At 46.8% G+C, this 25,901-nt stretch overlaps 3 protein-coding genes across 3 annotated transcripts; all 3 read left to right on the top strand.

Annotated features, from left to right (window-relative positions):
- Positions 1-2,550: 2,550 nt before the first annotated feature.
- Positions 2,551-6,330, top strand: LOC142421161 (keratin, type II cytoskeletal 5-like). Its single transcript, XM_075525700.1, has 9 exons — positions 2,551-3,057; positions 3,474-3,688; positions 4,002-4,062; positions 4,183-4,278; positions 4,553-4,717; positions 4,969-5,094; positions 5,486-5,706; positions 5,979-6,013; positions 6,119-6,330. Exons 1-9 carry the CDS (start codon positions 2,551-2,553, stop codon positions 6,328-6,330), a joined length of 1,638 nt encoding a protein of 545 aa, XP_075381815.1.
- Positions 6,331-7,931: 1,601 nt separating this feature from the next.
- LOC142420952 (keratin, type II cytoskeletal cochleal-like) lies at positions 7,932-15,057 on the top strand. The gene is made up of 10 exons (XM_075525313.1): positions 7,932-7,973; positions 8,229-8,741; positions 9,156-9,364; positions 12,062-12,122; positions 12,799-12,894; positions 13,086-13,250; positions 13,625-13,750; positions 13,885-14,105; positions 14,391-14,425; positions 14,852-15,057. Exons 1-10 carry the CDS (start codon positions 7,932-7,934, stop codon positions 15,055-15,057), a joined length of 1,674 nt encoding a protein of 557 aa, XP_075381428.1.
- Positions 15,058-17,069: 2,012 nt separating this feature from the next.
- LOC142420951 (keratin, type II cytoskeletal cochleal-like) lies at positions 17,070-25,503 on the top strand. Its single transcript, XM_075525312.1, is given in 9 exon segments — positions 17,070-17,121; positions 18,576-19,138; positions 19,754-19,956; positions 20,200-20,260; positions 20,683-20,778; positions 21,155-21,319; positions 21,660-21,785; positions 22,182-22,381; positions 25,470-25,503. Coding segments are annotated over 9 exon segments (1,500 nt in total).
- Positions 25,504-25,901: the final 398 nt, after the last annotated feature.

The following is a 25,901-nucleotide window of genomic DNA, read 5'->3' as shown; positions in this document are numbered from 1 at the left end:
GGGTTTTCCTTTGAGACCAGCACTTTCCCATAATTTTCTAGGATGATCTGAACTCTGCATGTTTCTCTCTGTATCCCTGAGGAAATCTCCTTCCCAAAAACTTGCAGGCTTGGTTATGGGTCTGCTGCGGCTCTTCACTCCTGCTCCACCACCTCTCCCTGCTGAATACTCACCGCAGCTTCCTGGGAAGGAGCAATATCCTCACTCTGAACAGCAGCCTGGGCAAGGTTAAGTAATGGTCTTCCTCGTTGCTGCCCAAACACACTCTCTAACCAAAGAGGATATAATGCATATAGCCAACAGGCACGCCAGATGGATGCCATCCATTGCATCAACACCTGGGTCATAACGCAGAGATTACAAAGCCCTTCATCTAGCGTGGGAAAGGCTGGGGCCAAAATATTTGTTCTCCCAGGGCATCCCTTTTTAAGCAAGATACAAAAAAACCACCCTGGCAAAGGTTCGCATCTCTGGATACACAACTGATGTAGACCTGTCCTTGCTCCAGAGCAGGGCTCTGGTCACCACGTACGTAACCTTCTGCATCCAGTCCTGCTGGACAAGTTAAACAGATGTAGCAATGGCCTGGGGCTTATATTTCAGTGGGAGAGGACAGCCCTCGTTAATTCTAGCACAGCCTAGATTAAAACCTTAGTCATAATGAAATGAATGGTGCTTGCACTCAGGGGCTTGAATTTGCAACGCGCGGAGGGAACTGATTGCTAATTGCTACCCATAACGTTTTTACAGAGTTCTTTAGGACAGGCAGTCGGTAGCTTAGTCACAGAAGCTCCTCTCTCTCAAAAACTGCTGCTTGTTGTAACGCACAGTAGCTGAAACACTCCCAGAACAGTTATTTTAGCTTCATTCCAGGGTGTGTAATGGAAACATTAGAAGAATGGGGGGGTGGGAAGCATGGCTGAAAGGCAAAAAGAGATGACGGGCATCTGCAAATTACCCTCCTGGGACCTTCTGGTCAAACTCACTTGACTGCCCGGCCTCCACGAGTGAAATGGCAAGCACAAGCACACACTTGGAAGATGCATCTGCGAACACCTGCTCCATATACCCCAGTGCCTGCACGTGTCTTTTTAACGGCTTGGGAAAGCTACGGCTTCCCAGCAACGCTCTGCAGGTGGGCTGCTGCTTCCTCTGCTGAGTAGGTGTTCAGCTTGGGCATGGGCATTCACAAGAGAGACATACCTTGGCAAACACAAAGGGCTGCAGGGTTCGAGAAAAGCACGTCCATCCCTGGGCATCCAGACAAGACACTGGCACTGACTTTTGAGCATCTTGCCTGCTCTAGGCTAAGTGCCTGTGCGTACAGTTCTACCGCAGAGCATGCACAGGGCGAGTCAAGACACCATGTGTCTTTCACCAGAGAAATGCACTATTTGACTTTTCCTGGGTGCTACGTGGAGTAAGAGTAAAGGGAGTTGTCTGTGAACAATGTCGTAAGCCTGGATCTCAAGCACTGAATTTCCTTGTGAGTAAGAGATATCAGAGGGGGAAGACAACAGACATGGGGAGGGCAGCCTGGGAACGAGGCTTCACACCGTGTAGAGACAAGGCCACCCCATGAGTCAGGAAACAGCCCAAAAATCTGTGAAGGTGAAGCCCTGAGAAATTGCCAACTCAGGTTCTGTGTTGTCACAGATAACTGTAACTCCCTCCCAGGTCATATTCTGATATTTCATCATTTGTTGTCAGTCTGAATCAGGATGAAACATAGACACTTTTCACAGAAAGAAAAGGTCTGAAAATACCATTCATAAAACTACCTGACATAAAATAAATTCATAAAACTACCTGACAAAACTACCTTCCCGCTCCCCAGCTGGGTTTTCATAGCTGATGGTCCAAGACTTCCACTAATGCTCCCATCACCATCCTGGCTTTCCCTCCATCACCTCTTTCTCCCTTCTGTATCAGTTATGGTTTAAATGACTCTTGTTTGGGCATGAGAACAAGAGTCCAGAATTTCCAACAAGTCGGGGCCTGAGATGCTGATGTCCCGCTGGGGTTTACTCAAAACCACAGCAGGAGGAAAACACAGACCTGCAATAACAGATTTCTCAGACCTCGGACCACCACACTGTGAAATAATGCACCTTTACGCAACAGAGGGATTGATTCATCCACGAAATAGAGATGAGCGAGCGCTTGCCCAACATGGGGAACCATCTACTGCAAAGGTGAAAGGAGGGAGTGGGAAAGGATGGCTGCAAACAAGAGTTGAGCAGGCAGTATTTAGTGCTTTCTCAGATATTTTGACAGATCATGACTGTCACAAAAAAATGCAACTCCTGCACTTTGTGAGTGCTTCACATGTGCTTGTGCTCATGGTGAACTCACTGTCCGCTTTCCTGCTGGGTGTGCCGAGCCCAGTTAATCAGTAGGATGAGCACCACACCAGATCCATCCCCACCTAGTGAGGGTATAAAAGGGCCAGTCCCAGCCTGGTGGAGCACAACTTCACCTTCCTGCCTTCACCCCCTTCCTTGCTGCTTTATTCTTTCTACCGTTCTCACCTTGCTCACATCAGCTGCCATGTCTCGCCAGTGCGCTGCAATGAACCAGAGCAAAACTGGCTTCAGTGCTGCTTCCGCCTTCATCCCAAATGCCAGCAGCACCAGCTTCTGCTTACGTTCTGCATCCCAAGGTGGAAGCTGCAGCACCGCTGCTGGGTATGGAAGAGTTGCTGGAGGTTTTGGAAGCAGGAGCCTCTACAGTCTTGGTGGATGCAAGAGGATCTCCATAGCTGGAAGAGGTGGTGGCTTCTACGGACCTGCAGGTTTTGGTGCTGGCACTGGGATATCCTGTGGTTTTGGTGGTGCAGTTGGTGGCGCAGTTGGTGGCGCCTTTGGGTTTGGTGGTGGCATGGGTGGCCCTGGATTCCCTGCTGTCCCAGCTGGGGGCATCCATGAAGTCTCAGTCAACCAGAGCCTTCTGAAACCTCTCAACCTGGAGATTGACCCCAACATGCAGAGTATCCGTAAGAATGAGAAGGATCAGATTCAAACCCTCAACAATAAATTTGCCTCCTTCATCGACAAGGTGAGACATAAGATTTCTTGGTTATGCTGTGTTGATTCTTCAGTGGGGAAGCACAAGCAAGGACAAGTTATATCTTTATCAGAAATTTTGCTGCTCTTGTACTGCCTTTTCTAACATCAGCAGCCTGGGAATAAAACCTGAGGGGTTCCAGCTTTGGGACCATTCATCCCTCACATTAATGCTGAGAGGAGACCGGCCAACAGGGGGAAAATGGGTGATATAGGACGTAAGGAAGCAGAGTTTGCAAAGAGAGCAGGAATGTTAACATCAGATGTGCAATGCTTGCTTTCTTGTATAAATTGTCAGCTGTTCCCCAAGGGCTGAGAGCTCCCACCTTTCAGCAAGCGAATCCTTGCAGGACTGTACCTTGCCTCTCTAAGGAAAACCATCCTAAAATATCTCCTTTCTCTATCCAGGTCCGATTCCTTGAACAACAAAACAAGGTCCTGGAGACCAAGTGGGCCCTCCTGCAGGAACAGGGGAACAAAACAGTCAGAAACAACATTGAGCCCCTCTTCGAGACCTACATCAACAACCTCAGGAGACAGCTGAACAGCTTGCTGACAGACAAGGAGAACTTGGAAGGGGAGCTGAACAAGGTGCAAAGCCTTGCTGAGGACTTCAAGAACAAGTAAGTCCATCCATTTGTGGTCTGGAGAGCAGGGTGGGCTGTGACAGATGCAAGCCCTCTGTTGCATCTGTGCAATCAAACAAGGAAAGAAGGCCTTTTTGCTGATATAATCTTCTGAGTAAGGCCCAGGTTAAGTTTAATGAGAGACATATTCAGCCTCGCTTCCCCGTGGCTGAAAGTCACAGGCAGAAAATCATAGGGCTAAGAGACCAAGGTACAAAACTGTACATATGAAAAAAATAAAAGGCTGGTCCTGAAAATATGAAATAACTTTTGTACAAGCCTAGACCAACTCTCCATTTCCATCCCACAGATATGAAGAGGAGATCAACAAGCACACAGCTGTCGAGAACGAATTTGTGATCCTGAAGAAGGTGGGCGCACGCACGCTGTGCCTCCCAGCCCTGCACAAGCAGAGCAAGAAACAAGTTCTCCAGCTTTTCCTCTGCTTCTCTGAAAACCACTTCATTTTTGTGATATGTTTCCTCTTCTAGGAGGTGGATGCTGCCTACATGAACAAGACAGAGCTGCAAGCCAGGCTGGACTCCCTTATGGAGGAGATAGATTTCCTCAGAGCCCTCTATGAAGCCGTAAGCACCAGCGTGTACATCCCTCTCCCACTTTCCAATGTCCTTGCCTTCCTTTCCCACTTCAGAGGCTCAGGACTGATTATTTTTCACTCTGTTGCAATAAATAATTCAATGCTTTTTCCATTTCACCTGCTGTCTTAACCCTGCCTGAAACTGTCTTGGAAAAATCACTTTGTCCACCCAGGTCTACCCTCTAACTTGGGGGGTTTCCTCCCTCTGAGCAACATTCGTGTCTCACACCTGCGACTCACCGAAATATCCATTGCTTTTGCAGGAACTGTCTCAGATGCAGACCCAGATCTCTGACACCTCTGTCATCCTGACCATGGACAACAACCGCAGCCTGGACATGGACAGCATCATTGCAGAGGTCAAAGCGCAGTACGAGGACATTGCCAACCGGAGCCGGGCGGAGGCTGAGTCTTGGTACCAGTCCAGGGTGAGCGCCTAGGAGGGCTTCTGCAATGGGAAAATCACACTCCTTCCCCATCCACGGGGAAGCGGGTCCCACTGTGATTTTTATAACACAGGATGTCTTCAGATTTAATAATCCTATAAAGTTTGGAAGTGCTAATTTGGGATTGAGAACATACTCATACTTCTGAGTGCAAACACCCACATACCCACATTCTGCTTGGCTCTAAACCCAATATATTTTACCTTGGGTGATTGTTCCTCTCTCTGTGACAGTACGAAGAGCTGCAGGCTACGGCAGGCAGGCACGGGGACGACCTCCGTAACACCAAGCAGGAGATCTCCGAGCTCAACCGCCACGTCCAGCGGCTGCGGTCTGAAATCGACAGCGTGAAGAAACAGGTAAAGGGCAGTGTAAATGCGTAAGACTTAACGTTTCTTGTGGTCTAACCTTTTGGTTGTCCAGCCAACTCCAGGGACTAAAAATAAATGCATCTAAGTGAGTTCTGGATCAGGAATGAATATGACAGCATTTATCCCAGTGCAGTAACATCACTAAGAGTAACTTAATGCAATGTTAGTAAACCTAAGGAGATGTTAAGAGGTGTGGAGTTAGATTAAATCCAGGTTGTGACCTGGCTCAGAAGATGGATCAATTCAATGATCATTAAGATCACACCTATAGATGTTAACCCAAAGCCTTCTGCATCTAGACCAGGCATCATGGCCTCAGGGTACAAAGAACTCGTCTATGCTCTAGATAAGGAATGCACCCGCTATTTTTCCTCCACAGTGTGCCAGTTTGCAGACAGCCATTGCAGATGCTGAGCAGCGCGGGGAGATGGCCATCAAGGATGCCAGGGCAAAACTGGCTGAGCTGGAGACAGCCCTGCAGAAGGCCAAGACAGACCTTGCCCGGCAGCTCCGTGAGTACCAGGAGCTCATGAACATCAAGCTGGCCCTGGACATCGAGATCGCAACCTACAGGAAACTGCTGGAGGGAGAGGAGTGTAGGTGGGTGCAATTTTATATCCCAATTTCCAGAGGTGCAATGGAGTCGCAGACCCTTCTGTCAGCTTTAGACTTCCCACATTCAGAAGACCTGAACCCTTTTAAAAGGCAAGCAATTGCCCATGAAGATGAGCTAGTTGGGAAGATGGTAGCCTTTCGTGCAAACTTTCCAACATCCACCAAAAATATTCCAAGGAAATTCTCCTGCCTTTTCAACCAGCTCCTGTTCATGGGTTCCCCTTGAATTCTTACTGGCTCATTTTGCTTCCTAACAGGCTCTCTGGAGAAGGTGCCGGCGCAGTGAATATCTGTAAGTAACTTTTAAAGATATTTTGGCAACTTTTACATTTGTAACCCTGCCACTCAGAGCCCACTGTTTGTGGATGCCTCTAAAGAGAGTGTTTTCCTCTTGCAGCTGTGACCAGAACCGCTGTAGGAACAGGATATGGAAGTGGAAACTGTCTCAGCTTCGGAGGCAGCAGTGGTGTTGGAGACGGGGTCTGTGCTGGAGGAATGGGCTTCAGCTCCGGAAGCGGAGAAGCCACACCCAGGTCATGCGTGGTCAGTGGAAGCAATTACAACACGAAGTACATCTCCACCACCTCTTCAAGCAAGAGATGCTATTAAAGTCAGACATCAGCACTGTTAGCTAGCGTGTGCCAAGTTTTCTCATATTGTGTGCAATCCTTACCCTGTTACTTGCAAAAGATTTGGAAGTCAAAGCTGTCTGTCCTTATTTATATAAAACATGCCATGCTTCTGTTTGTTCTTTGACTCTGAAATCCTCATTTCCCAGTGTTTGTCTAATAAAAGGCACGTGGAATTAATTCTGTCGCATCCTCCTTTTAATTCCAATTACTTTATAGGACCTTGGGGAAAAGCATGATTAACGTAGCAGAGTAGAGCTGAAGGTAAACAGAAGTCATACACACAAGAGTTGAGACCTTTCCTTCCTCTGCACTCACTGCAACTCCACGGACATCTCTTATATCCAACAGGAACAGAGCAGTTGGATGTTCCATTCCCGTTTGTGTGAGCAAAGTTTTTTAGCATCAGTATCTTCCACAGGATGGGAAAATATCTACTCTCCCTAGCAGGCACTAGAGAAAACGTCCTTCTATCTTAATTTCTACATTACTGCATCTCAGCATTTTCATGGCACCTTGATCGCGCCCAAACCCCTGTAATCTTTCAAGGTTTTATGTGATGAGTCATGTAGGGATATAAATCTAGTTTTTTCCTAAGAAAGCAAGTACTTCAGCTCACGCTGTTCTGTACATGCACTAGCTGCAGGGGCTAATAAAATGCCGTCACTGCCATTACCATAATTAGAAATGGGAAAGCCCATTAAACCCCCAAACTCACCCTCTTTGGGAAGAATAATGTCCCGACATAGGCAGTTAAAGACCCTGAGGGTAAGGAAGGTTTAGTTCTCCTTCCCTGATCTCCTGAACAGCAGTAACGAGAGACAAACTACAAAAGCACCAAAGCTCGTATTAAGAAAAAAAAAAAATGTGCTGAGATTACCACAGCAGATTGTGCTGGTTCAGTCTCTGACACAACCCTGCCGAGTGACTAAAGCACTGGAGGTAAACGTGACGCACATTAAGTCATTTAGACTTCTAGCCTAAAGAGAAAGCGATATAATAAACCTGAGCTTTTCATTAATCCTCTAGATCTAAGCACAGTAACACACTACTGGAAAGGAAATGGGTCATCCTCTTCAACGCCTGCCCATCTTTCTCTGGCATGTCTGGATCGTATTTCCACTGACACCAGCAGAACTGGTATTTGGTTTGTTATTGAAACGCTGTCCAGCATCAAACAGCCATCTGACGACCTGGACTTTTAGAAGTCAGGCTGTTTTCTCTCTGGGGGACCATGTACTTTTAGCTATCTCATCATTCAGCATTTTGGCTAAGCAAAGCATCTAGGCTCCCTTTGTAGCCAACAGAAAGGCACAGGTGCCTCCCAAATTATCGTCTTTACCAGAAGTATGTCTGTGCCGATGAAGTGTTGCCTGCTAAGATGAGGAGTGCAGACCAAGACATCTAACTTCTTGCCTAGATCAGGACAGGTTGCTCCTACCCCAAGATGGCTGGCAATCGGGGAGCAAAGTCAGTTTTTTCTTTAGCAAAGCACATCAAACTGGCATTTTCAACATCCCTAGATTCCCTCTTGTGGCAACTTCAGTCCCATCAGCTTTAAACTAAATGGGCACTGACACCATGAACCAAGTTAAAAGTAAGCCCAAAAGGGAGCTTCCAGATGTAAATATGTTTTTTTTTCCCCACCAGTAATCCCTGCTCTGAAAAATACAGGTTAGAAAATTTGGTTAGTTTTGTAAGCCTGAAGGTTGACAGCCCATTGCACTAGCGAGTCTGGTGATTAACGGGTTGGGAAAGGTGGCCACGTGCCAGCATACCAAACCGATTAGCTCAGTCAACTGAGCGGTCCTCTGCGGACAAGCCCAGCTCTCCAAAAGGATAAAAGGAAGAGGGGACTCCTGATCCAAACTCCCAAAGATTTCTACTCATCTGCCATCTCACCTCATCATCCTCTGTTCTCGCCACTGGCGAACGATCGCACAGAAGTCAGTCGGCATTAGGTCAGGAGGACTCACTAAGAGTTTCAGTACTGCTTCTGCCACTATGCCTGTTAACCGAAGCAGCTTCAGCTCCGTGTCCATGTCCCGCAGCAGTGGTGGAGGCGTGGGACAGATCAGCGGTGGTTTTGGCAGCAGGAGCCTTCACAATGTAGGGGCAAACAAGAGGATTTCCATGAGCAGAGCGTATTGGTCTGCTAGACCAGGATACAGTTATGGGTCAGGTCATGGCAGGTTGGCATGTAGAGTTGGTGGAGCTGGGTTTGGATTCGGAGGTGGATGTGGCCCTGGAGGTATTCAAGATGTCACGGTCAACCAACACCTCTTGGTACCTCTTAACTTGGAGATTGACCCCAACATGCAGAGAGTGCGGCAGGAGGAAAAGGACCAGATCAAATCCCTCAACAACAAATTTGCGTCCTTCATCGACAAGGTAAGACACGTTCCACTTCATCCAGCCTGGCATGTTTTTCATTGCCTGTAGAGTAGGAACAGGATTGCTCTCAACATTGTAAATTTATTTCTAATTTCTTAATGCAAAGAGTTAAGGATTTTGTTCAGCTTGTTACCTCCGTATCCAGACTGTCTACACAGCTCATTTTGTCAGAGCTCTATAGACAGTCTGGATATGGTGCAAATTATTTTTCCAGATTTCTTTGCAGTTGAATGTTGTTCCTGGTTTCCAAATATTCCTACCAATGATCTTTCGATGACATGCCCATCTAAAGCCCACTTTAAATTACATAAAACAAAACCCCCCTCACATTAAAGCCCCCATCTCATGAAAAGTGAGGCAGGTTTTGAGTTGATGATCCCAAATGATTTAAATTGTTCTGATGGGTTTCAGGTGCGGTTCCTGGAGCAACAAAATAAAGTACTGGAGACCAAATGGAGCCTCTTGAAAGACCAAAAAATTGTGAAAAATAACCTTGAACCTATGTTTGATGTGTACATCAGCAACATGAGAAGACAGCTCAATGCTCTAGGAGGGGATAGGCTGCGGCTCAGCTCAGAGATGAAGGCTATGCAGGATGCTGTTGAAGACTTCAAGATCAGGTAAGCAACACACACAGAAAGAAACCTGTCCAGTTTTTCTTCACTCTATCTTCTTCCTGGATGAGTTAAAAGACCCAAGGCAACCCCAAAACTGTGAGGCCTCAGAAAGGACTAAAGTGACTCGGTTCCCCTCACTTCAGCTGCTGTATAGATGTCAGCAGCAGCACTCTACCCCTTGCAAGGCATATGCAATTTTTTTGCAGGGACAGGTGAACTTTTTAAATGTTGCAGAAGGCTCAGATGGTCAGACATCCACAGGAGTTCGGGAGCAGCTTCTCAAAAGCTTAGTCTATCCAGAGCTTAAGCTTCCCCAACAGTTTCCGCTCCTGTGCAGTCATTTTAATACAGACCAGGATGAAACCTGAATCTTAACAAGACTATTGAGCACTCTGAACACTCACATTTCTTACTGATGTGGGCTCCTTTCCAGGAGAGAAAAACTGTCTAAAAAGAAAGATTAACTTGAAGTGTGTGCTTAAGTGTTTTTCATTGTTTTTCTTTCCTTTTTTTTTTTTTATTATTATAATGTCCCTTAATATCAATGTATTGCATAGTTTTAGCACTTTGAAAAGTCAGGAGTTAGCTTCCACCCCGTGGAAAGCCACCGAAATCTTGGGCAAGGGTTTCAGCTCAGCTCATTAACTCTTTAGGCTGTTAGAAGGAGGTGTTCCCTCTCTCATCCACCCTTTGCACTTTGGAAAAACATCTATCAAGCATTAGTGTCTGCTACCATGCCCACAATGGATACACTGCTTAATGGATGTGAGTAAGTAAGGAGCTTAAATTGTCAATCTGGAACCAGAAAAACAAGAGATGAGAGGTAGGTGCAGGCTGCAATTCAAAACAAGGACACGTGCATTCTGCCAAAACCCCTCTGCTCTCCCTTTCTTGTGAGATTATGTGTCTGACACTTTCTGTCACCTTTACCAACAGTGCCTCTAGCCCAAAAATAGCATCGGAACAGAAACAACTGCCTTGGGGAAGAGAAATCGTCATCCACATTCTACTTTGAGACTTCTTTTTTATGGTTCTCTGTGCCTTCAGAAAAGAAACGTTTAACAGAGAAAAATCTGTCCTGTGTCAGTTTGGCCATGTAAGACCTCAGGGAAATCCGGATGGCTGCTACAAATCAGCCATCCAGCTTTCCTTAATTAATTTTAGGATGGGACAAATGACATTCCAGAGATAAATATCTTTCTCCATCAGCTACAGAAGGAACCTCAAAGAACAGAGCTTAGCCAAAATAGCCAAGTTCCAGGTAGCTGCCTTGAGATGAATCCCAGCCGTAAGCACAATACTGCTATTGATTAACTAGGTTAGAGTGTCCTCCTCCTGTTCTCGTCACAGGTCCATGGCGAAAGCAATTTTAAATTTTGAAAAGCAATGTCTAACATTGACAAAGACCCTTGAGAAAAGACCCTTGAGAAAAGACCCTTGAGAAAAGACCCTTGGGTGTACCATGACTTCAGACAAGAAATCCTTTGACAACCAAAGGTCACATCATAGAAGAGGTTCAGACTTGAATACTCTGCCTGCATCTGACATAAAGTGGCAAATATTCCTTCTGGCTCCAGATCAGGGAATCTTTGGGCAAAAGCTCAATGACATCACCCACACTGCTGGGCAGGGACCATCATCTCGCATTGTGGCAACAATGCCTACACCTACCAAAAGGATGTCACTGCTTCTGTTCCCATTTCCCAGGATTTTTTTCTTTTTACCTTTATTTATTTTAAACTTTGTGGATCCCAAAGTATTCTTCCTAATGTTTTGCTCTTCTGAGTCAAATACTAATTCGTATGGCAATTAGAAATTAGACGTATGCCAAATTAGTTTTCCTCTTCTACGTGGCTAAGAGCTTAGAGACCCACAAATCCATATACGGGCCAGGACTTTGCTTAATGGAAATTATTTTAAGAGTTGGATATTCCTGATGTGAAGAAATCTTCCCCCATGAAAGGGTCATGAAAGGCTAACCTTTTATTAGCTGCACGGACTCCTTCCTTTGAACTCCTGTCTTTCATCTCCCCCATTTAATCATTTCATTTGAGCTGGGCATCAGTCCATGGCTATTGCTGTTTTTTATCCTTTCCCAAGAGTGGGACCGCACGCTGCTGGCTGATCCAGACCTTGGCTTTCCTTGCCCAGGCCATCATCCTCCCTCCTCCCTGGCCATCCTCAGCCCTCCCGAAGCTACCGCGGGAGCTGGCGTCAGAGGTCCCGGCTCTTCTGACTAACCCAGGTGTGGCGGCGATGAGCTCAGCTACGGCTCCACCCAGCCCTCCCGGCCTGAGAAAATTTAGAGAGTACAAGGCTCCCATTCACAGCGAAAACTTCTGGGAGGACAAAACGTGCCTTTAATGAAGGCCTGTAGCTTTTCTAGATGGCCTCCTCCCACCACCTAGCCCAAGGGTGCTGTCTTTCTATCATAATCAGTGAGATATATATCTCTAATAATGCTACGAATAATATATGCACTGACATAGCAAGGACATAGCATTGTTAGGTAGCTATTTTTGTTGTTTCCTCCAAAGATCTACGCATTGGTGGTAAATGCCCCTGGGAACAGACTCTTTAGTCTCTCCACAAGCACCCTACAATGAACGCATGGAGGAGGGATTTCCATATGCCCATGGTGGACGGGGTGGGTTGCGCTGTGGAAGCTGTAAAGGGATGCTCATCTCCCCTTCCCAACAGGTACGAAGAGGAGATCAACAAGCGCACGACTGCAGAGAATGACTTTGTTTTGCTCAAGAAGGTGAGGCCCAACAACAAAGACGGGACACACTTTTTAAAGGCAAAACGCATTTGAATGCAAATAACCCTTTTTATCCGGCAGTGCCAAGCTGGGCAAAGCACTTAGCAAACGTGTAGTCATCCCTCCTTGAAGCAGAAACACCCAGTTATGCCAGTGTGTCAGTCCTTGGCAATAGCACATTCTTGTTTCAGGCCCCTCATCCAAAATTCAGGTGAGTCCTGGTCCCCCAGGTACCAGACCAGATCTAGGTCATCCATACCTTGTGAGGAGGTATGGTGACTACTCCACTAGATGCTCTGCCGCTTCTGCAGCCTTTCTGTATCCAATCCTACCCTCCACAGCCCCCCGGTCCCACCTGCAGGAGACACCATGAGAAACTCCCACTATTTCAAGCATTGTCCAAAATATCCGTCTGTGCACCGGCAAAAAAGGGAAATTCAGTGGCTTCTGACGTGTCAAAAATTGCTTAGATCTATAGACATCATCCCTCCCTCCCCCCAAAAAAAGGTGCAGGGAAGAAACCAGTTCACTCTTGGCTCTGTTTAAAGGCACAGAGGTCAAGAAACTCTTCAGTTCTGGTTTGTCGCCAAAGAGTTGTATTAAATGACAACTGGTCTTTGTACAAGGATGCAGATAGGCAAGGTCTGGTTCACTGCCTCTGTTGTCACGGTTCCAGGATGCGGATGCCGCCTACGTGAACAAGGTGGACCTGAGGACCAAGGTGGATGCACTGACAGATGAGATTAACTTCCTGCGAGCCCTCTGTGAAGCAGTAAGAATCTCCCAAATTTCCCAGTTCTGCTATTTCCCCCTTTTCCTGGTACCAACAGGACCGAACCAGCCTGAAAGAGCTGTTCGGAGCTGCAGTTCCTCCCCATTCCTACCCCTCTACCACACATTATCTCTGGGACAAGCACAACAGTGAAATATTTGGGACTGAAAACAAATTTGTTTGACTTACAGGAGCTGTCTCAGATGCAGTCACAGATCTCTGACACCTCTGTAGTTCTCTCCATGGACAACAACCGAAACCTGGACCTGAATAGTATCATCGCAGAGGTCAAAGCACAGTACGAGGACATTGCGAACCGGAGCCGGGCAGAGGCCGAGTCCTGGTACCAGAGCAAGGTGAGGATGTGAAAATTAACCAGGTGAGCTAGGAAAATTTTTGTTTAGCTTTTCCCAAAGGCTATTTTATACTGGAGAGTGCAAGCAGAGAGGACAGGGGAGTAGGGTGTAAAATCAAGTCGATTCGGATAGGATTTCATTTAGTTTCTTGGACACATGAAAATGCCATTTTGACAAGAGACAGAGGAGCATAAGGAGATAGAGGGAGGAAGGAAATATGCAAAAGCTCATGAGGAAGAGCTTGGACTGAGTACAGAAAGAGACAGAAGACCCGGTTAAGAGAGGATCAGAGCCGGGTCAATCTCTACCAATGAGTTCAAGCTCCTGCCCAGATCTGACTGTGCCCTGGTGTCTCATCTTCCTGCCCATCTCAGTATGAGGAGCTGCAGCTCACGGCTGGCCGGCATGGGGACGACCTCCACAACACCAAGATGGAGATCTCAGAGATGAACCGTGTGATCCAGCAGCTCCACTCAGAAATTGATAGTGTAAAGAAACAGGTATGGCACACAGGACCGCTCCAAACATAGGGGCACCTCCATCTCCACTACCTTGCTGCACCCTTGCAAGGATGCCTGGAAATCAGGGTCCAAACCCACCGAGCAGTTGCCAGACCTATTTCCACTTTTTGCAGTGCGCCAGTTTGCAGACGGACATCGCAGATGCTGAGCAGCGCGGGGAGATGGCCTTCAAGGATGCCAGGGCAAAACTGGCTGGCCTGGAAGATGCTCTGCAGAAAGCCAAGGCAGACCTGGCCCAGCAGCTCCGTGAGTACCAGGAGCTCATGAACGTCAAGCTGGCCCTGGACATTGAGATTGCAACCTACAGGAAGCTGCTGGAGGGCGAGGAGAGCAGGTGGGTGGCTCCCCCTCCAAACCAAATAATGTCCAAACCCATAGGTATTTTCACATTTGCCTTGCAACAAGAGAGGGAAGGACCACAAAACCTTGCAGAGAACACACATCCCTATCCTATGCAGTTACAGGTGTTATTTCAATTCCTGTTGGAATTGTCCAGCTATTCATCATCAGACCTTAACACCCCAGATCATTCTGTTATCCAGTGTCCCTGGTGCCAAACCGTTGCTTGAAATTGTCCTAAATAACAAGTCCTTCCTTCTCTGTCCTCTCTTTCTTCCAGGCTGGCTGGAGAAGGCGTTGGTGCAGTGAATATTTGTAAGTAATCTGGGTCTTAAGCAATAGATTGAGTATTCATTGAGATATTCCTTAAATGTACCTGGAATTGAGGATAAGACAATGAAAATGAGCTATGCAGCTAGTAGTTACCGGCACAAAAATGGAGTACACTTAGGGTTTTGCAGTGATCTGTGGGACTGGGGAGGCCAAAGAGCCTGATACATCTTTTCTCTGACCAGCTCTGAACTTGAAAGGTTTTGTACATTGAGACTGTCCCTGGGAGACTCAGATGTCTAAGGCCAGCTCTGCTACAGGATAGGAAGAAAAGCCAGAGAATAAGATGTATGAACTACAGGCAGCGGTAGACTGTCCAAGAAAAACCATGAATGTGTGAAACTAAAGGTTGAAATTCCTTCGTACTAGTCCAAAAAAACCTAACCCTCTGCCCATGGTTTCCCATCACAGCTGTGGTCTCATCCAGTAGCAACTACGGAGGTGGGAACACGTTGGGGCTGGGGTCAGGCTTCAGCAACAGGCCCAGCATGGGGGGAAGCGGTGCCAGCTCCAGCGGCGGGAGCTGCCTGGCCGGTGGATTCAGCTCTGGCACAGGAAGCAGCTCGAGCATGAGGTTTGCGTCGAAAAGCACCACCAAGAAGAGCTATCAGAGCTAAGTTGTGGTGGCACCCAGCTCATCCGGAGCAGAAGAGGTCGAGGCACCACCTCTTGCTGCCAGCACAAAGCCTATTAACACCATCCAAAGAACCATGCTTGTGACTTTCCCATTAGGGGAAAACATATTCCCAGTGCTACTTACTGGCTTGGGAGAGATGCCTCTCCAAGTCCAATTAATTCCTCTGCATAAAGCCTCACCCAGCTGACCAGAAGCCCAGCACTGCTTGTCAATGAGTAGTCAGCCTTCCCATTAATGGGTGCCATCGTTAGAGCTCAGCTTCCACCTTACCAGGGCTCCCTTTTGCTCCAGCACCCTGGTACAAATCCAGAGGAGATGCAGGACTTGGATTTACACCAGCGTACATGAAAGCAGAATGTGTCCCTTCACTTGCTTATAACAGAAAGCAGGAGGTGCGTTGAGACCACAGTCTCTTGTGCTCCCTCCTAACCAACCCTGCTCCCCACTGCTGGGCTTGCTCCCCCCAAAGGCTTGAAGAATTGAAAACAAAACGTCTTTCAATATAGAGGCACTTGCTCTGTTTCCCAATTCCTCTTGCATTGCTGTCGTTTCACTCCAGGGCGCTCTAGCTCTACCTACATCCAAAAATGCAGCCTTCATTTTCCATAGGTGAAAGGGGTTGGCTCTCTATAATGTTGAATTCCTCACCCACCCAGTATGTATAATTTAAGCCAAAAGACCACCTAACCTACAGGTTGCCAGACCTTGTCTCAGCAGCAAACCATTCTCGTTTCCACCAGCCAGAGTGAGCTTAAAGTAGACACAGAGGTTAAAAATACAGGAAAAACAGAAGGGAGGAACAGCAGGCTTTGGTAACATAAATTTTACATAACCTGGAAGAACATCTCTGTTTTAGTGCCTTTGTTCTTAGCCTGTTGGTTTTTTTTTTTTTTTTCTTCTTCTCTTTTTACGGAAGGGGGAGGGAGGCAAAGAAGAGGGTTGGAGAATTATGTGCCAAAATGTAACTAGCTCGTTTCCTCTCATCTTCTGCCCCCATTGAACCGTATGAGTTTTATGAAATTTCTTAAATAAACGGCAATCAAACTTATCATGAGCAATGTGGGTTTTCTGTGCCATTCCAAAATTCACCTAAAAGTGTAATTTTAGAATAAGGTTTGGAAGATTTGCCATAGGCACTCGCTGTCACTCAGAGCCTTCCCATATCCTCCTCCTCTCAGTCCCAGACAGGAGGGGGAACATTTAAGTGTATTGGAGACACGGGTCGCAGAGCAGCAATACCCAAGCACTTTGGGAAGTTTTCCAAGTTGCACAGCCAAGAGAGCAAGACCAGAAGGTGGGGCTGATTTCACCTGGCCATAAACACCTACATCCGAGCCAGTCAAAGGACAAAACCAGACACTTTTGGGTCAAACGATTCGTTCCCCGGTAACACCTCCCTCCCTCCATGGGACCGAAAGCGCTCTAGGCAGTTGGCTGAAGATGTCTGCATTGCAGGAGCACTGCAAAAGGTGTTTTAAAGTCAGGAAAGATGGATCCCACGCATCAGAGCTAAACTTCTGGAAAGGCTGGTTCCAGACCTGCAGCTTGTGCAGGGAAAACAGGAGGGATTTATCTCCATCCCCTCTCTGGAGCGGCCAAAAAAGCTGTCAGGCCAAGTGCTAAACAAGGATGCGATCCCCGGGCAGTGTGATGCTCCCGAGCTGAGGTTTCTGTTGGGTCAGCAGATCGAAGCCGGGCTGGCTCAGACAAGCTGGCAGTACTGAGCTCTGCTCAGGTCTGTAATTAAAAACCCAAGAGAGAGAAAGTGAGAAAAGAAGCCAACATGACTTCTTCCATTTCATGGAAGATGCCAACTATCACGTGTAGCAGCTGTTCTCCAGCATCCAGGGCCCAATCATGAAAGATGCTGAGCTCTCTGAACTCCATTTAGGCTGAGTCCCAAAAAGTGCTTAGCACATACAACTCCCACACAGCTTTACCCTAAAAAGTTGCGTGGCTAAATGAGGCAGGCCAGCTTTCAGGCTTGCATGCATGAACTTCTCTCTGATCCTCTTCATGGAGCAGAACATGTTCTCAGGCCATGGTGAATGCCAAGAAAATCACATAAAAGCAAATGCACCTTTAGAAAAGGTTGAGATTTTCAGGGCTAAGCCCTCAGTGTTATCCCACTGGAGACAAAAGAATTAAGAGGGTTTCCACCCATGGCACACAGCCCTTTCAATATTTCAGCAAGGATGGGACTGAAAATCACTTATTTAATTTTCTAGGAAAGACTTATCTGCCTTTCCTGCACCTTTGTCACTCTGAACCCACTTCCTTTGCTGAAAAATAAAAAAAATATATATAGTCCAAACTTACATTCACAGGGGTTTGCCAAACAATTTCACCAGAGAAGAATGACCAAGCCCAGTTCTCCTGTAAGCTATTGCCCATGGAGGACACTTCTGCAAGCGATAAGATGAGAGGTGTCAATCTGTCTGACCGGTGTCACTCACACTTCCCCCAAAACGAGGGCAAACAACAGACTCCCTCTTCAGGGCATTCAGTGGAGGAGAGAAGCACACGGGCAGCTTGAGAGACAGAGCAGCAAATCAGACTGAATTTCTCTCTGCAGGATCAGTGCACTCACTCCACCATCGCCTCCATCTGTTCAACCCTTGGCTTTGATTGCCCCGGCTGGTGCAAAGCTCTGAGCTGGAAAATCTTTCACTGCCTTCTCCTGCTCTCACACCCTGCTTTGCTGCACTGTTTTCTGCTTGTAGTTGCAGAGCAGCAGAGCCCTAGCACCAAGAAATACGCTTGCACAGGTCCATCTCCTGTCCCGAGAGAATTAAAAGATTGTTCTCTTGAGGCTAACAAAATTACAGAGGAAGAAAGGAAGAAAGGAAGAAAGGAAGAAAGGAAGAAAGGAAGAAAGGAAGAAAGGAAGAAAGGAAGAAAGGAAGAAAGGAAGAAAGGAAGAAAGGAAGAAAGGAAGAAAGGAAGAAAGGAAGAAAGGAAGAAAGGAAGAAAGGAAGAAAGGAAGAAAGGAAGAAAGGAAGAAAGGAAGAAAGGGTCTATTATAAAATTAGGATTACAAAAGGAGCAACTCTGGCTAAAGGCTCATGTAATACAAACCAAATCAGCCCCAGTGTTTGAATCCCTAGAATATTCCCAAGAGTTTAACTCAGATTCTTCTTTTCCCACATGTAAAACAAAGCAATGCTCCTTCCCTCGCTCCCAGTGCCCTGCAAACATAAAAAGATTGGTTCTGCTTCTCTCTTTCATGCTTACTATAAAAAGGAGAGGTTTGCAAATGCAGTTTTTATGGGACCAGGGATTCCCTCCCATTCAAATTAGAAACATGGCCTATAAATGAATGATAGGTGTGCACTTAAAAGCAGCTCAGGTCACTATTCAGCAAAAGAGACAAGTGGGATATTACCAAACAACCTAAGCTCATAAACATCTTTAAAAATGGTCTTTTGGGGCTGGTCGTGCAACCAAAGCCTGTTTTCCTGGGACGTAAAAAGGTGAAAGCTCTGCTTCTCATTGCAGAGGGTTTCTGGCTGGGTCAACTGGTGTGCATTGCCTCCTGCTCCTGCGTTCAGCTTCTCCCTCTGCCTTCATTCTCCTTCGAGCTGGTCTCAACATCTTGCCAATCCTACCATGCCCGCTCCGGAGCCAGGGGCAGGCGGAGTTTCAGCTCTTGCTCTGCTGTAATCCCAAGAAGTGTGAAGAGATATACCGTCAGCACCGTCTCGTGCTGGGGAGGTGGTGGTGTGGGGTACCCTGGGCTGGGATGCTTCGGCAGCAGAAGCCTCGGTGGCGATGCAGGCAGCAAGCCCAAGCTAGCAATCAGCGGCTGCCACCTACTGCGATATGGCAACAGCCCCTCAAGCATGAGGTTGGGCTATGGAGGTGCCGGCTTTGGCTGCAGGGTCGGTGGAGCCCTGGGGGTCTGCACGCCCACTGCCAAGGTCACAGTCAATGAGCACCTGCTCCAGCTGCTCAAGCTGGAGATGGACCCAAACCTTCAGTCTGTGAAGTACCAGGAAAAGGAGCAGATCAAGACCCTCAATAACAAATTTGCATTTTTCATTGACAAGGCAAGAGAAGAGGTGCCCGGCTCAACGGGCATCGCAGCCGCAGAGCCGTAACAAGCTGCTGTACGGCACATCCGAGGCAAGGAATGCATTTGCCAAACTGCTCAATAGCAACAGCAGCCAAAACTCACAGCCTGACTTTGCAGTGAGGACTCGTTTGGGTTTTATGAGGAGGACATTTTGCACCACCTTAGAGTAAAAAGGAGCCTTCAGTGGGAGCAAGAAGGTATTTTCATGCTCCAAGAGTGGTGTAAAGCAGTCTTATTGCAAATGACAATCAAGCTTTACTGTTACATGCAGAGAAGCGGATTCTCTAATGCCCCATTTTTATATCACTTGAACCCTAACTTCAGTAGAATTACCTCTGACTTACCCCTGGTGCTGAGTCTAACTCGGTGCTTTTTGCATAACAACCACCAAGACATTTTTCTGAAGAACCTTCTTATGAGAAGATGCTGTTTGAGAGATTTTAAATGCATGCCTTCTCCACTCACCTGATACTATCCTGAATAACTCACAGATGTTTATCTCTCAATTTGCCAGTTCTGGGACTGTAATTGTTCATTTCTGTGTCACCAGTTTAACAAATCACTATACTTTAAATGCTTTACTTCTGGGTTTCAAGTCCAGTTCCTGGAGCAACAGAACAAGGTGCTGGAGATCACAGGGGGATTTCTACAGGAACAAAAGTGCTACAAGGGCAACATCGAGCCAATGTTTGAAACTTATACTGGCAACTTGAAGAGGCAGCTGCATGTTCTGGGAAGCGACAGAGCCAAGCTGGAAACAGAACTGAGCACCATGCAGGGTATCATGGAAGATTACAAGAAAAAATAAGTTTAAAAAAAGATAGAAGCTCCAAAACTAGGGCTAGAACTGATCTCACCTAATTTTTGGATGGCAAAGGCTGCACAAGATGCAAGATCTCCTCCACATGTACATGTGTATGGCTTGCACCAGCAGTTGGTTTCCATGCTGAGGTTGAGCATTTGGAGGTGATAGAGGAAGATTAGAGTCATGTTCTTGCTTAAGCTGAATAATGAGGAACAAAGTGATCTTTTTTCTTCTCCTTGCAGGTATGAAGAGGAAACTCACTGGCAAACAGGCGCAGAGAATGAGTTTGTTATGCTCAAAAAGGTAGGAGCAGTTCAAACCAACTCAAACACTTATTCCGGGCTTTTAGTATGAACAGCAGCCAATATTGCTGGAAAGAGAGGGTGAGACTGCCTCTCACTCTCCAGAGACTCTAGAGGGACCTAAAGGCCAGCTTTTGGGAAGATTTAATTAAAAGAGTTGAATCCCACCTTAACTGAGTCAGTTTTAGCTGAGGTGGTTCACTTGGGATGTTTGTATACCCCAACAGGTCAAAACCTTTCCTTCTCTTCTCTGTGTCTAGTGATTTTTTGTCTTCTGCCTAAGAGGATAAGAGAGCGAAACAATTTAATAGCATGGTAAAATTTATGTCCTTGAAAAGAGCAGCCCTAAGAGTTTGTAATCTCATCACTTGCTGGCATTAAGCAGTTTGCTCTTTCATTTCATAAACCTTTGATGCACTTCAGGACGCAGATTGTGCCTATGTGAACAAAGCTGAGCTGGAAGCCAAGGTGGAGTCCCTCATCCAAGAGATCAATTGCCTGAGGAGTCCCTGTGAAGTCGTAATGGCTCTTCCTTTTCCGCTCCCCTTTCCTCCACCCCATGCCTCCTTAGGGGGCCTGTGGAGTTAGGCTCCCACAACCATCACTTAAGTTCATACAGATTTTTGGTGTTTCATGTGTACATCAGTTGATTGCTCTGGATTTCAAAGGTGTTATTCTTGCACTACACAGGCGAATCCTAAGGAATCTGTTTCAACTTGATGGTGAAGGTAGGATCCAGAGAGATTAAACCAGAAAATCCCTCTTCGGGTTTTTTGCAGTGAGCCTGAAGTCATGGTATGTGGAGCACACTGCATCTCCTTGTCTCCACACCATGGAGATCCGCAGGGAAAGCACCTCCGGTGCAGACAACTGATAATCTTGCTGTCGCCCCTAGGAAATCACTTAACTCCGACCACCCATTTCAGGCACCTCTGTTATTGTGCAAATGGACAACAGCCGAGGCCTGAACATGGATGACATAATCACTGATGTCAAAGCTCAATACGACGACATTGCCAAAAAAAGCCAGGCTGATGCAGAAACCTGGTACTATAGCAAGGTGAGTCATGACGACACTCACAAAAGTATTTATGCCCCACTTGTGCTAAGGACCCTGCTTAGGGCCTCAGATTTCCTAATTTGGGTTGAACAGGCTTTTTAAAGGTCTGTTTTCTTAGCCACCTGCTGTGTTTTCCCTATGTGTCATACATCCTCTGTTAATGCCTTCACACACAGAGCTGCTACTGTGTAAACAAGTCATTCGTGTCCCCCAGTGACAAAGGTTTTTGCCTTAAAGCTCAAGATCTGGGACTGTGGACCCAGAATCACATAGTAGGTTTAATTACTGACTCATCTCCTCACTCTGGTATTTATTTTCATCGCGTTTTCTCTCTCCTCAGTATGAGGAACCGAGAGAAACCGCTGGCAAACACGATGACAGCTTGCGTAATACAAAGAATGAAATTGTGGAGCTGAATTGGGTGATTCAGAGACTAACTGGAGAACGTGAAAACACCAAAGCCCAGGTAAGGATGACTCAGGGGCAATAATGTGTCAATCGCCATTCCCAGGTTGTGGCTTTCCAAAACTCCTCCGCTAGAGCAAGGGAGCAATAAAGCCAGTTTTGGTGAAATACAGGTCAGCTGCTCAACTCTAAGATTTGCTGGTAATCCAGAGTACAGAGTAAAATGGTCCATTACGACTAATAACTGAACAGCAGAGACCTGCAGTGAGAAGACAACATATACACCAAAGTCTCAGCTAGGAAGAGAGAATCATCCTAGAGTTGAAGGTTTATCTATAAAGTCTGAAAAGGTAACGAAGTGCAGGTGGATGAATAGGCAGACAGGCAGATTCAACAGCTCTGGACTATTCAAAGCACATGCAAATAAGTGGCAGTAATGAAAATCTCTTATCTGCAGAGCTGCAAACTGGAAGGAGCCATTGCTGAAGCTGAGGAGCACAGGGAAGTGGTTAGCAAGGATGCAAAGTGCAAACTCTCCGAGCTGGAGAAGGTAAAGCAGGGCATGGCCCGTGAGTACCAGGGGCTCATGAACGTAAAGCTGGCCCTGGACATCGAGAGCACGACCTACAGGAAGCTGCTGGATGGAGAGGAGAGCAGGTGGGTGCTCGTACAAGCCTGCAAGGAAGAAACAGTAACACATCTAACCCCACGACCACCTTTCACCGTCTGTCTGATGAGCCATCAGTAATTGCAGCAAATCCCACTGAGACCCAAAGTCCTAGAGGGTGACGCTTTCAAAGCACTTTCCAGCATTTATGGACCCAAATGCCTTACAAAGTCAAAAGCTCCTAATGAACTCAGGCTTTCCCCCCAAATGGAAAACCTTGCATGAATAAAGATGATGTCTTGTGTAGCCTCAGGTCTTATCAAGCCAAAGGTTCAGTCACGGTCGTGCCTGGCCACGTTTGCCACCCCAGACGAAATGACTGGGTACCTATTCACACATGGGCTAATTGAGGGGACAGAGAGAAAGCTCTTGGCCAGGACTTGCTCACACCTACACACACAGAGCCAAAGCAAAACCCTGTCCCTGCTTGGGCATGACACCGGACTCTGGAAAACTGCCTCACAGGCACGAGCTGAGCAGTCAAGTCATGGCAGGTCCAAAGCACCTGCCTGGCCTGCTGGCAGCTTCCCACATCCCCAGACCTCCCAATTACTGGCCCATTATAGGGACACACATTCAATATGGACTTTAGTTTTCACACATCTCCATTTTCCCCATCCCCCTAAGGCTGTGTGTAGACAGTGGCTGCCCTGTGAATATTTTTAAGTACCAGACAAATCCCTATTCCTACTAGTCCCCCAGGATCTCCCCTGTAGGATGGAAATCCTGAGCTGAAATGTTTTCTTTGCAGCTGTGTGCCAATCCCCGGGAAGAATCACACGCAATACTGACCCATACTTTGGTGGCAGCTACTCTTAAAGCAGCAGATCCCTATTCAGAAGCAGAGGTCTAGTGACGGGAGGAGGTGTCTGTGGCAAAAGCATCATCACCGGCTCTGGACACATCTGCGCTCCTTGTACCACCGCGGGAGGATACAGTGTTGTGAGCGGGAAGAGCTCCAATGTCAAACTCCTGTCCTCTACAACTTCCTACAGGTCAAAATACTAAAACAACAACAGGCATTGAAAGCAGGGTCCTCACTCCACCAGTTCATATCAGCAGCAGCCTGCTAGCAGCACACACAGAAAACAGATGGGGGATTTTAAAGCTTTCAGTCCAGTCCGTGTTGCTTATTCCCTGCAGCATTCAATACTGTTAGGAAACTTGCTCTTTTCATTACTTTATGCTGTAGTTTTACAAATAGGCTCTTCCCAAAGTTTGCCTGTTCCTCCCAGGTTGCGCAGGTCTAGCAAAGCCTGCGCAGCAATGCTATTTTAACTAGGCAGTGCACAGTTAGCACAGCGTATGTATTAAGGAGCCACTTATCTGGGTTAAAAACACTAAGCAATATAAGTTTCTGCTCCTCCAGTGTACAGACGTGATTGCAAAGAAAAGTTAAAAATCAAAGGGAGCAGAGAAGTCTTACCTAGAACATCCAATTCCTCTATGATGCTTGTTGTTTGTCTTTATCTTGGTTTTTTTTCTATTTCTCCCCAATAAACTGACACAGCAAACCTGAGATCACATGATATTGCTCCTCTTTTCAGAGTTACAAAACACACATTAACGACACAATTAAAAAAAAAAAGAAAAACTCAAACTCAAATCAAGGCCAAGGCCATCTCTCATTACCGTCCCCAAGAGATCCACCGGCTTTTGGAAAACGTGGGGTGCAGAGTTGGTCCATGGCAACAGGGTGGGGGTGAGGAGATCAGGTCACAACATATCTCACCCACCATGCTCCTCCCGTGTCCATCACTCAGTGAATGTCATACCCCTGGACCTAATCCCCTAAAATCGGGATGAAAGAGGGGGGGAAACTCCCTGGGGGCTGAAAATCACTGTGGTATGACAGACCTGCTAAAAGTGGCTACAGCCAGACTGCGTGAATGCAGCTGGGATGCGAGAGATCACAAGAACAGGAACAAAACCAGGGGATATTTTCCTGCTCTGAAGCCTGTGGTAGGCTGGAAGAGGAGGAATTCTCCCATCAAACAGTTTTTCCGAAACAAAAACTTTTTTTTTTCCCAAATTGAGATTTTTCCATTAAAAAAAAAAGTAACACCAAAACGTCTCATTCCCAACATGCTCAACCTGATTTGAACTATTTGGCTTAATTGAGCTAGCTCAAAACATTTTGGGGTTTTTTGGAGTCGGCTCAACAACACATTCAACTGCCTTTCCCTGTTGCATTGGAGAACCTGCAGCTTTATCCCCTGTCCCTCTCTCCTTTTGGGTCAGGCTCCCTGCAAACCCAGCTTCCTGCAACCCCTGTCCTCAGATTTCTGTCCAAAAGCGCTGTACAGTTGCATTTGGTGTCGGTCATCTCATCAAAAGCAGAAAGCATTTCCTAAGATGACAACGTAGAGAGAAGAGATGCAGCCAGAGAGCCATAAAAAACAACTACAGTCTGGAGCAACATGGTCTGACACATGAGGATTAACTCTAGATCTTCTCATGCCCCATTTCCCCCAAGGATGGCTGTGAGCCCTGGAGCCGAAGCGTCCAAGAGCTCCCAGATCCCAACAGCAAAGCTGGTAATTTTGGCTTGCAATTGTAACCAACCACCGAATAGGGAAGGGGAAAGAAATGCAGTAAACAAACCAAAATCATTAGTTTGAAACTTCCACCCTGCCCCTACAAAACACGCTGCCCTCCCACACAGCGACGCGGGCACCGACGCTATCCCTGTGCTTCCAAGGACCTGGACACACACGCATGTGAACAGCAAAGCCAGGAAAAGTCCGAGCCCTGACACCACAATGAGGGCACTCGCCCAACGTAGGAGGCGAAGGACCAAGCCTGGCCCTGCCCCAAACCAGGTGGGAACCCAACCTTCCAGTTGAGGGATGAGGGGAGGAGGAGACGCCAGTTTTCTGAGGACTTGGCCAACAAGTGTCTGCAAAAGCTACTATGTTCCAAGCATAGGTTTCAATTTCAACTGATCAGCAATTTCCCCCCAATAATTTACCACGTTGGAAAACACTCATATCAGCAACCTGCAGAAAAATCACCTTGAGAAATAGATTTGGCCCCACAGATGTTTCCCTGGCACTAAAACACGTTGCCTTTTTGTAGGCAGAACCAACAAAACATGGTCATTTACCACTAACCTGCCTGCAAGACTTTGTTCATTAATTCTCAGTAAATTCACATTTATTACTGATAGTTTTTATTAAATAGCAGATTGAATCACATTCTCCTTCAAAGCTCTCACTTGCAAGCTGAGGTACCAGCAAAACTTAAAGATCTCCTTTGACAGAAAAGCATTTTACATTTTCAAGGGCTCAGTTCCACTCCGTCCAACCTATAAAAAGGGGAACATGCAATTTTTACCGTGTCTCCTGAAAACAATTCACCCAGCACAACTCCCCTAATTTTTGTTGCTACTACACAAGACCTCTGACTTAACAGCATTCTTTCAAACCTTTATGGGGCAAATATGCTGCTGCTTTCTCTGCTGGTAAATGGGGCAAATACGCTGCTACTTCCTCTGTTGGTAAGCACAAT

The sequence above is a fragment of the Mycteria americana genome, chromosome 26, assembly GCF_035582795.1.
Source record: "Mycteria americana isolate JAX WOST 10 ecotype Jacksonville Zoo and Gardens chromosome 26, USCA_MyAme_1.0, whole genome shotgun sequence".
NCBI classification, from domain to species: Eukaryota; Metazoa; Chordata; class Aves; order Ciconiiformes; family Ciconiidae; genus Mycteria; species Mycteria americana.
Note: the sequence above shows the minus strand (reverse complement) of the source record. Positions and strands in the feature narration are given on the sequence as shown.